This window comes from Giraffa tippelskirchi, chromosome 5 (genome assembly GCF_054371585.1).
Source record: "Giraffa tippelskirchi isolate mGirTip1 chromosome 5, T2T-mGirTip1v1.2.pri, whole genome shotgun sequence".
In the NCBI taxonomy this organism is placed as follows: domain Eukaryota; kingdom Metazoa; phylum Chordata; class Mammalia; order Artiodactyla; family Giraffidae; genus Giraffa; species Giraffa tippelskirchi.
Window position 1 is genome coordinate 192,645,864 of NC_137279.1, and position 11,859 is coordinate 192,657,722.

Sequence of the window (11,859 nt, forward strand, 5' to 3'; positions counted from 1 at the left end):
GTCACGGCCGGGGTGTCCGCGCCGCGCCAGACGGGAACGTTCAGGCGGCGCGCGCAGCGCACAGGCGCGGGCTGGTCCGCCAGGGGTCTCCCTTGGCGTCCGCCTCGTCTCTGCGTCTTAGGGCCCGCCCGCCGCCCGAGTTCTGAGAGGTGAGTTACGAGGGGTTGCCCTCCCGCTGCCTAGGTTCCCAGGGGAGGCTCGCCCGGGTCCTCGAGAGGCTCGACCGCCTCCTGGGTTCTGAGGGACGGGCCTCTCGCCACCTGGATCTTAAAGGGAGGCCCGCCCGCCGCGGGTTTTGAGGTGGCGCCGTGTGGGGAGCTGAAGCTGCCTGGGGCCCGGTAGTTACTATCGCGCCTCATCCGCGTCCAGGGCGCACCCCACCGTCCCGACTCCCCAGGAATGCAGGGGCGGACTTCAGAGTCACCTTGGAAGTGTCTCCGCAGCTCACAAACCACCGGAGGCTAGGAGGGCGGCCAGGGGGTTAAAGGAGGGCCGGTGTGAGAGCGGACGCCGGACAAGCGCGATCCTCAGAGAGGCTCTTGAAGAGGGGTCGGTCGGGACCAGGACCGGCCTTCCCGGCGCACGGCGCTTGAGATTTCTTTCCTACTACACCTGCCATTTGAAAAGGTCTTACAAGCCTCACCCTCCTCCTCCTCAGGCGTATTGTTTTTAATACCCTAGGTGTTGTTTAACATTCATTTGGTTTTAAACTTTTCGGAATGGTCATGGAGTCGTCACAACAAATGTCCTTTCAATGGATGTGTCTCCAGTAAGAGAACTGCTTGTTCAAAATTCAGATCCCCAGCCCCCAGTGCCGGAGGGTCTGATTTAGAAGATCTGGGATGGGCGCTAAAATCTGTTTAGCAAGCTTCCAGCAGGTTCTGATGTGAACGACCCACACTGAGAGAAACACGGCTCTATAGGTTGTCCGAGAACAAGGGCCGTGTCCAGATCCTGCACCACTGTGCCTTCAGCCCCAAGCAGACTCCTCACACAGCACAGGTGTGCCTCAAATACACTTAGATGACCAGGTGTGACCAGATAGCCCCGAGCCATGTGGCCCGGTGGAGTCACCACTTATTACCCAAGAGCTGGCTCCACATTGTCATGTCTGGGAAGCCCCACGTCCTTGCCAGTATGTCTGAGAAGGTGGGGGTGAGGGTGGGGACGCCTCCCCGTCAGGTTCTCTGGCCTCGTGCCACTAGCCAATGTGCATAGTCGCTCCAGCACTTGGTTCTTTCCTGCTTCACCCAAGCAAACACACATCCTTCTTATCACTTCCCAAGACCAAGTTCTGTGTTTATTAACTTTGTGCTGATGGCATAGTGAAAAAGAGAGCGAGATCTCAGCGGAAAGCAAAATAACCTTAAGTTAAATATCACTGTCCTAAGGATATCACTGTCCTAAGTTTTCTCAAACAACCTTGTGTGTGTGTGTGTGTGTGCGCGCGCGCAAACACAGACACAATCATGTCCGACTCTTTGTGAAACCATGCACTGTAGCCCGCCAGGCTCCTCTGTCCAAGGGATTTTCCAGGCAAGAATACTAGAGCTGTTTGCCATTTCCACCTCCAGGAGATCTTCCTGACCCAGGCATCGAACCCTCATCTCCTGCATTAGCAGGCGCATTCTTTACCACTGGGGCCAGCTGGAAACTACTCCCCCAAATGGAATCACATGGTCAGTCTCTTTGGCCCTGCACCCACCACTCTGTTTTGGGAACTGCCTTTCTGTCAAGGGCCTTTCCAGGCCTGGTCTCCTCTGTTCCCTGGTTCCTGCTTCCAGCTATGGATCTGAGACAGGAGGCATCCACAGGGGCAGACCTGAGGACTCTTAACCCTAAAGTTTAAGATGAATATTGTAGGAAGGCATGGTTTGTTATATATAGTGTTTCCCCAACTACTTTTTTAAAACTAAAGCTTACTTAGTTAAACAGAAATACTCTTGTATCTAGAGTAAGTTGAGCTGTTGGTGCACAGAAATAAATGTTCAATGTCCCTAATAGTAAGATGGTTCACAAGAATATTTGTTCTGGGATCTGGACAGCCAGCCATGACCAGGTACTGCCATTCCATATCTAGAAACAGAGGGAGAGGAAGCAGTGCTCTCAGGAATGTCCCTGCAAATGAGCTCCATTTATGATTCTCTAGCCTATCTGTCCAGCTTCAGTTGGAGCAATTGTATAATCACTTAACTATAGCAGTGAAACCAAATGAGCAGAAGTTCAATATTAGCTTATAAGAGAGAAAGGTGGATTTTTCTGGATCAGTATGAGATACTTTTAAAACCACAATACATTAAGTCCCCTGTGCTTGAACGAGTTCTGTTCTGAGAACACATTTCTAAGTCCAACAAGGTGAGCCTAGGTACCAAACTAACACAATTGACTAATACTGTATTGTAATAGCTTTATAATACTTTTCACAATATATAAAAAACAAGCAAACAAAAAACATGTTTAACCTGACAGTACATACAGTACCTTGAAAAGTGCAGTAGTACATACCAACAGCTGGCATACAAGGGCTGGCATGGATTGAACAGGCAAGAAGAGTTACTGACTGGAGGAGAGAGAGGAGGTGGGAGATGTTAGAACTGAAGGGTCATCAGCAACAGGAGATGGAGGGTGAGCTGCTGTTTCACTCACACATGACATGGATGGCACAGGTTCTGGTTCCTTCCTGGGTTCAGTTCTGTCCACCCTCTTGAAAAAAAAAAAGGATCCAGTGATGTCTGGGTAGTACCTCTTTTTTTCTCTTCATGGATGACATAGTAACACTGGCTTGCATTCTGAATGGCTGCTACAACCTTTGTGTACAGTTCTGCTTGTGTGATTGGACACACAAACACGCAGCCAAAGCTTTGAGAGTCTGCAACTTGAATGTTTGTATGTAGGGGACTTATTGTAACAAACATATAGCTGCATTATCCTGAAATCACATAAAGTGCAACAATTTACTAATTACTTGATAAAAAACATCTACAAAAACCTATAGCAAACATCATACTTAATAGTGAAAGACTGATGCTTTCCTTCTAATCTTTCTAAAATAAGAAACAGGCTACAATATCTGCAGGCTTCCTTGGTGGCTCAGCGTTAAAGACTCCACCTGCCAGTGCCGGAAACACAGGATCAATCCTTGGGTCGGGAAGATTCCCTGGAGGAGGAAATGGCAACCCACTCCAGTATTCTTGCCTGAAGAATCACATGCATGTCAGAGGAGCCTGGTGGGCTACAGTCCATGGAGTCACAAAGAGTCGAACACAGCTGAATGACTAACTTTATTTTCAAGGCATACAGATTGGAAAGGAAGAAGTAAGACTATCTGTATATGTAGATAACATGATTGTTTATGTAGAAAACTCAAGCAATCTACAAAAAACTCCTAGAAATAATAAGTGAATTCAGCATGATCTCAGGTTACAAAGTCAACATGAAAATCAACTGAATTTCTGTATACTAACAGAAAAGCAAGTGGAAACAAAAAGAATGCAATGCCATTTATGATTGCTCCAAAAATATAATACTTAGGTGTAAGTCTAGCAAAAGATTTATAAATCTAGCAAAACATATAAGATATGTATGCTGAAAGCTACACAACACGAGAAGACTCAACAGAGACAACGAGAATTCTCCCCCAACTGATCTGTAAGTTTAACGCAAGTCCTGTCAAAGTCTCAACAAGATTTTTATTGACGTAGATGAGCTTGTAATAAAATTCGCTTGTCCAGGCCCTAGAAGAGCAGCAGCCATTTGGAAAAGGAAGAGTGAAGTGGGGGATCATTTCTCCACTGTTGACGATTCACTCTGTGTCTACGTTAATTGAGACCACATGGTCCTGGCAGAGGGACTGACAAAGAGATCAGAAATAAATCAGCACCAGTATTGTCGACTGATGCTTTCCAAAGGTGCAGTGCAGCTCAGCAAAGGAATGACAGCCTTTTGAGCAAATGACATTACAGCAGTTGGATGTCCATCGACTACAAACCTTAGTATGCCCATTGCACCGTATACAAAACTGGACTCACAGTGGATCATGGCCCTTCACTGTAAGGGCAAAGCTATGAAGCCCTTAGAAGCCATAGGAGAAAACCTTCGGGACTTAGGATTAGGGAAAGAATTCTTGGGCTTGACATCAAGAGCATAATACACATGAATAGACAAACAGCCCATGAGACAAAATGAGTCCAAAAAGCAATGAGAATAGATAGATACTTGGTTTATGAAAAGGGTAATTTTGCAGACGGCACAGCATTGTCTTTTCAACAAAGAGTGGGTTCTGGTCAATTTCATATACATATAGAAAAGAATTAATGCTGACCCAGATCTCATACTGTAAATAAAAACCAATTTCTGGTGGGCTATAAATCAAGACATGAAAGGTAAAACATCAAAGCTTGTGGAGTTACACAGGAGAATATTTTCATGATATTGGAATAGGCAAACAATTCTCAAATGGAAGATAAGATGTTATTACCATCACAGATTAGACTATAGGACAGTTAATTGTGCTGCTTTGAAACCTGGCCTAAGACCAGAGCCTTTTCAAGGCACCCTTGGACTCTTTGTTCCTCAGACAGTAGATCAAGGGGTTGATAATGGGGGTGAGGACAGTGTAAACAGCAGAGATGAACTTGTTGGAGCCCCGGGAATCAATGGCCTGGGGCCGGACGTACATGAAGATCATGGCCATGTAGAAGATGGTGACCACGGTGAGGTGGGAGGCGCAGGTGGAGAAGGCTCTCCAGCGGCCCATGGCCGAGGGGATGTGCAGGACGGCCAGGGTGATGTGCCCGTAGGACAGCACAGTGGCCACTAGCGGGAACACCAGGATGAGGAAGGCCAGGACAAAGTCGACCGGCTCAGTGGTCGAGAAGTCCGTGCAGGCCAGCTTGAGGATGGGGGAGATGTCATGGAAGAAGTGGTTCAGGACGCTGGGACCACAGAACGTGGCGCCGGAGATAAAGCAGACCTTGGTCACGGGGATGGTGAAGCCACTCATGAAGGAGAAGGCCACCAGCTGGACACAGTGCCCCGTGGTCATGGTGGCTTGGTAGCGCAGGGGGTGGCAGATGGCCCCGTAGCGGTCATAGGCCATGGAGGCCGGGAGCACACACTCGGTGCACACCACGGAGCTGGAGAAGTAGAGCTGGGTCATGCAGCCCACGAAGGAGATGCACCTCCTCCGCAGGAGGAAGCCGTCCAGCATCGTGGGGATGATGTCAGACACGCACCAGATCTCCAGGGAAGACATGGAGCCCAGAAAGTAGTACATGGGCCCCAGACGGTGAGGATGATGGCCAGGTTCTCCACCAGCACGAAGAGGTAGGTGAGCAGGAAGAGGAGGAAGAGCAGGTACTGCAGCCGCGGGGCCGTGGGGAAGCCCACCAGGATGAAGACGCTGACCTGGGTCACGTTCTCCCCCCTCATCCTCCTGTGCGGGGCTCCCAGGGCCACAAACAACCTTCGCGCCAGACGAGAGCCAGGGGCGGCTGGGGAGAGAAAGCAGAGGTCAGCCTGGGGGTGGGTTTTGACCCAAGGAGGCGCTGCCTGTCTCCTCGGACAGCAGGAGAACAGAAACTGTCTCTAGACTGAAGCACTCAGTGTGGGGGGGTCTAGGTCTCCTGGGGACTGGACACCCTGAGAGCAGGTGGGGCTCTGGGATACCCTGCCCTTTTCCTCCCCTGGGTGATCTTCAAATCATCTGATTGCTTTTATAACCTGGACTTTTCCCAAGGAGTCTAATAACCATAAAGGATGTCCACAGTCCTTGGCTACAATATAAGATACTTGGTCCTTCACCTGGTTTCAGAGGTGATTTTGTAAGAGGAAGGGACACTAGGGGCTGGTAGGGTTTATGGGTCTCTCTGGCCAGCCAGACCCCAGATCCATGGCATCTCTCCACAGAGCTGGGGGTCTGAAGAGCAGGAGGAGCCTCCCAGGTCAACTCCTCTAGGAGAGGAGAGACCTCCTCCAGGTCTCTCCCAGGAGAGAGTTGTTGCCTCGAGGAACCCTTGGAATATGGTAAAGGATGAAAAGATAAAGCCCCACAACATCAGAAACTCCCGAGGGTGGTACCAGCAAGGGGAGGTGTCAGCGGGGTTCTGGAGGAGAGAAAGCAGAAGGCAGAGGGGCTGGAGCAGCAGAGTGGGGGAGTCCAGACCATTCTCGAGGGGCCTGTCATCACTGAGGGAGGAGCCACCTGCCCAGTGAGTCCATGACCAGGGTGATGGGGAGGTGTGTGACGGGGCCTGAGGACAGAGCTCTATATACAGTGTCTCCAGAACAGGCCAGGGGCTGCCCCAGCATGCTTTCTCCACCCTGCAGGCAGGTCCCCCAGAGCCAGCCTGTAGGCTGTAGCCTGCCAGGCTCTGGGATCTTCCCAACCCTAGCCCTTACCACGTATCAGATGTAAGTCACAGAAATTCCCTCTTGTAACCCTCACCATGGCCATGGGGAAACAAGGCTCACATTTTTCAGGTGAAAATCTGAGGCTCACAGCGAAAAGTCCAGGGACTCACCAAGACACACGGGTCCTCAGACGCTGAGGCCACGACTCTTCCCACGGGGCTTCAACAAGAGAAACTGAGCCCATTTGGGTGCAGGCTAGAGATTCGGAATTACTAAGATGGACTGTTAGAGCTTCAGGTTGCCCTCTGACACTATTCTAACAGGCTATAAAACAGAAAGTCACAAAATAAGTAGTATCATCAGACGAAAAGGCAGAGGTTTATGCTGTGGTTTTCTTCTAGCTTAATTTCACAGATGAAAATGACGTGCCAAGAGCTTAGACAATTCCTAAAGGCACTCACGGGCTGGGCAATGTTAGAGTCTCAAGGTCCCCGCTTTCTGAGAAAACTGACAAGGCAGAAGGCCGCACGTCCCCACGATATAAACATAAGAACTGTTAGAGATGCTTCAGAGAGAGCCACGGCTCAGATGCTGAACCAGCATGAATCTTCCACTTCTCTCGGGAGCAGAGCTTTCTCGTGGCTTGTAAATTGTCACAGGGCATGGAAATTTCCCAGTTCATTCCACAAAGTGACAAATTCCCTCCCACAAAAGGAGAACTGTATGCCAGTGACCTACCGTGTGTGCGTCTGTGTGTGTGTCTGTGTGTTACTGTAGTTATAAAACTCAAATGAAAAGCCAGGAAATAGCACCCAGAAGCACATGAGGAGAACGAATGCCGCAGACAAGCAGAGCTCAGAACACAGGAGGCTGCCGGGTGATCGAATGTATCAGAATGATGACGGGAGTCCCGCTGATGCAGAAAGGCTTTGATCAAAACTGATTCCAGACTTTTTATATATTTGCCATCCCCAAATAAGTGACTTATTTGAATATTAATATATAAATAATCTCTGACTCAACATAGAAAATAAGCTTATGGTTACCAAAGGGGCAAGTAGGGGGTACTTTAGTAGGAGGTTGGGATTAACAGACACATACACACTACTGTATATAACATAGAGAACCAGCAGAGTCGTCCTCTGTAGCAAAGGGAACTGCACTCAACATCTTGTAATAACCTATAACCAAAAAGAATCTATGGCTGAATCGCTTTGCTGCACACCTGAAGCTAACACAACATTATAAATCAACTGTGCTCCAATAAAAATTTAAAAACAAGTCAAAAATGTCAATACCGTGTGCTGTAGATTCTCTTAGCAATGACTTCCAACAAATCATGACTTCAGGTAAGGAAAAAAACCTCTCGCTCAGCCAACAGCCTGTGACATCCCTGTGGTTAGTACCAGAATCGCTCACAATCCGCAGAGCCTAGGATGAAGATGGGTCTTTAAAACCACTGAGAAGTAAAAATGCTGCTCTCTACTACCTACTATAAAAATGGATAAAGAAGTAGACAAACTGTCATTATTTCCAGATAACATGTCTTTAACCTAGAAAACCCAGATTATAATTGATTGTTGGTGTTGTTCAGTCACCCAGTCGGGTCTGACTATTTGCAACCCCACGGACTGTAGCACACCAGGCCCCTCTGTCCCTCACCATCTCCCAAAGTTTGCCCAAGTTCACACATAATTGATTAAGGGATTTCAAAACAATATTAAAGCTGTAGTCTTCCTATATAGCTTCCCAGGTGGCACTGGTGGTAAAGAACCTATCTGCCAATGAAGGAGACTTAAGAGACAGGTTCAATCCCGGGGTTACCAGCAATTAATCATGAAAATGTCCCTTGAAGATATATTGTAAAGCTGTCAATATTTCCAAGTGGATTTTGAAATTTAACTTGATAATAGTTGTGCATGCATGTGCTAAGTCGCTTCAGTCATGTCTGACTCTGTCCGACCCCATGGACTGTAGCCCCCCAAACTCCTCTGTTCATGGGATTCTCCAGACAAGAATACTGGAGTGGATTGCCATCCCTCCTCCAGGCGATCTTCCTGACCCAGGGGTTGAGCCCCCGTCTCTTATGTCTCCTGCATTGGCAGGCGGGTTCTTTACAACTAGCGCTACCAGGGAAGCTTTGGTCACAGTTGAAATCTCACCAAATCTTATTTTCCTTAAAACAGAATGAAATAATCCTTAAAAACCATCTTCAAGTATGAACAGATGGGAATATCAAAGAAGGTTCAGGAAAAAGAAAGGAGAGGATTAGTGAAGAGGACTTGCTATTTTGGAGATGAGAAAATACAATAAAGTGAAAGTAATGGTTTAATAAAATAAATGTCAAACATAATGAGTGCTGCCACTTAGTCAATGGGACAGTGTGAAAACAGTAAGCTGTTTTTGTTCAGTTGTCAGTCGTGTCTGACTCTCTGACCCCATGGACTGCAGCACACCAGGCTTCACTGTCCTTCACCGTCTCCTGGAGTTTGCTCAAACTCATGTCCATTGAGTGGGTGATGCCATCCAACCATCTCATCCTCTGTCGTCCCCTTCTCCTCCTGCCCTCAATCTTTCCCAGCATCAGGGTCTTTTCCAAGGAGTCGGCTCTTCAACTATCTCTATCTCTAGCTCTTAGATAAAAAGTTCCAAATCAGATCTCATGGGATATAATTAGGAAGAAAAGGGAGGATTGCTTAATGAATGATTCCAAGGTCATCTGTTAAATATTTGTTAAAAAACTAAATGAGTCTTTTCTTTATATGAAACACCAGAAAGCAGACATCTGATGGATAAAACATCAGTACTCAACGGTCCACCAGCCCTGCCCTCCTTGTCCATGGGCACCACGGAGTGGAGAGCGTGGCCCACATGTGTGGAGGCAGAAGCCACTCTTTGGACTTTGGTTGTTAATGAATAAGTCAAAGATTAAGAGTGACATTTTAAAATACTTGGGGGGTCAGATTTCGTGGTGAGGCAGAGGGAGAGCTTAAATGGAGCTGAGCAACTCCAAGAGCCCCTCCCAGACACCACTGTTATCACAACCCTATCTTATGCTACATGTTTTATCACAGAAAATTCTTTACGCCCTCACTTTGGCCATTGTTTTGGACAATCAGAACATTCCACGGAGAAGCACAGATTTCTAGCTTCTCTTGAAAACTTGAAAGGTCTGGGGCAGCATGGTCGGAGTTCCTGCACGCCCACGCAGGCTAGACCCTCAGACAGGCTGGACCCCAGGACGGTGTAAGACCACTCCTGCTCCCCAGGCTGCCCTCAAGTTTGTTAGCGCCCGCGGCCCCTCTGTTACCTGGCTCCAGCTGTGGGCGCGGGGCTCCTTCAGAGCTGAGCCACCCCTGCCGCTCTGCATGCGGCCCTGTCCCGTCTCCTCCTGCTTCTTCTCCCCTTTGCCGCGGGCTCTGCTGAGCAGTTAGACATCTCCCTGACTCGGCATCTCTGCTGTACCACCCTCTGTCTCATCTGCAACTGCTCACCTGCGCTGCCGTCTCAGCCCGGCTTCAGCCCCCACACCGGTGGTCCCACAGGTGCCTGCGACCAGCCCGTCCTAATTTCCAGGCCACGATCCTGTTCTTTCTACACCCGCCTCTCCTCCATGTGTGGTGCCTTGGCCCCAGCTATCTGCTCTCACCGTCCACGCTCAGCAAGGCCACCCACTCCCAAGTCTCCACCTGGTGAGGCCCACACCCCTATCTCTCTGCCAATCCCGCCCATATGTCCAGCCGATGACGAGAGGCCTCCACCGCCCTGGAGTCCACACCCTCCTCCTTTGTCATCAGACAGCGGCACCACCATGCACCCAGCTGCCCCAGCAGATGCCCAGTTTCAGTTCTTCTCCCTGGCGTGGCTCAGCCAAGGCTGATCCTAGTCCTCCCACATCCTCAGCGTCACTGGAATCGGCTCCCTTGTCTCCGCTCTCCTGGGCTTCTGTCCAGCTACCCACGTTCAGGCTCCACCACCACGCCGGAACGATGGTCCCTGAACTCTAACTGATCCTCACTGGCCTTCCTGACTCCATCTGGTCCACCCTCCATGCGGCGGTGAGCGGCACGCGGATCTTCCAGCCACATCCACAGAGCGTTCTTGGTACAAACTCTGCTCTCCCGACAGACCTGCCTGCTTCCCCCTCACCCCTGCCCCCTCCAACAACGGAGTCCTGCCCGAGGAGCCACTTTCAGTCCCCGAGAACACCTTGCTGACCTCAGGTGACCCTGCTGCTTCGCCAAGGCCAGAACTCGGGCCTCCGTTGTCGGGTCTCGGATATCTTCCTCCCGAGGGCTGGCTAGGCCCCCAGTCCTGCTCCGAGATGCCCTGAAGGGGAGGCTTCAGGATCTGGGTGCAGACGGGAGGAAAGTAGGCTTGTGAGAGAGGGAAAAAAAGAGCTGGGTTTGGGCTGTGCTGGACCTGAGGGTCCCACACGTCCAGACCCTGAGAGTAGGGCCCCGATGTCCAGATCTCACGGGGGGACGCAGGGGAGGGGTCAGTACCTATCCATCTGACACTGAGCGCCCAGGATTGCAAGGCCCTGGGGCTCAATCAGGAGAGAAAACGGTCTCCAACTTCTGCCTTCATGAAATGCAAGTTCTGGGAGAGGCAGAGAAGCGAAAAGAAAGTGACCGGCTTGTAACTCGCAGATCAGTCGCTGAGGACGTTCCCAGGTGATGAGAAGCGATAGGGCAGGTCAGGGCGGTGGGGCTGGTGGAGCTGGGTGTGGGAGTGGGCGCCAGCGAGGAGTGACACCGAGCAACGTCCTGATGCGGTGAGGACTGGCCGGGCAGCCATGTGGGGAGGACCCTAGGGTGCGTCTGAGTGCGGGGAGGGCAGCGAGGAGACAAGCCCGCCGAGCAGAGTGAGACAGCGCAGCAGCCAGGGGCTCCATCACCGAGGGGCGTCACCCCGTGGAGGACGAGGGGGCAGGAGCGGAGGACGCCAGGGTAGCCCTCCCCCGAAATCAGGGGTCCCTTCCACTGAGACTCAGGTCTTCCCTGATTGGGGCGGTGCTGGGCAAAGCGGAAATCTCCCACCGACACCTGCTCTGACTGCAGAAGACAGGGCGGACGCGGAACAGCATCCCCATCTGATAATGTTCCTCCCTGTCCATCCCTGTGAGGACAGGAGGGACCAAAAGGAGGGCGGGGGGAGGGCTTGGCGGGGGGCAGGGGAGACAGCAGCCTCGAGCCGCCTGGATGCCGGCAGGGACAGCAGGACTTCAGCGGAGGTGTCCCCACATTTCTAGAGCGGGAGGACATCTCCTGGGGGACAGAGTGGGTGGCAGGAGGAGAGCCTGGGACCCTCCATGGATACCTTCAGAGCCCAGAGGGGAGGATGCTGGAGATGGGGGGGGGAGCGTGGGAGGGAGGAAGCCCCCTGTCCTGAGATCAGGGAGGGGGCCGCAGGTGGTGAAGGGCTTCTCAATCCTGGCCCCACTCCACACAGTCCCAAGAGACCAGGTCCAGAGGCTGCCAGACCGGCCCCTGGACCGAGAAGGAG

The 11,859-nt window shown here is 50.9% G+C and overlaps 1 protein-coding gene and 1 long non-coding RNA gene across 2 annotated transcripts; one reads left to right on the forward strand and one right to left on the reverse strand.

The window, feature by feature from the left end:
- Window positions 1–28: 28 nt before the first annotated feature.
- On the forward strand, window positions 29–8,665 carry LOC145507159 (uncharacterized). The gene is made up of 2 exons (XR_014054622.1): window positions 29–149; window positions 8,538–8,665. It is a non-coding gene; the product is annotated as an uncharacterized LOC145507159 (long non-coding RNA).
- On the reverse strand, window positions 3,053–5,430 carry LOC145507158 (olfactory receptor 6B2-like). The gene is given in 2 exon segments (XM_081493096.1): window positions 3,053–5,280; window positions 5,283–5,430. Coding segments are annotated over 2 exon segments (900 nt in total). The 3' UTR covers window positions 3,053–4,528.
- Window positions 8,666–11,859: the final 3,194 nt, after the last annotated feature.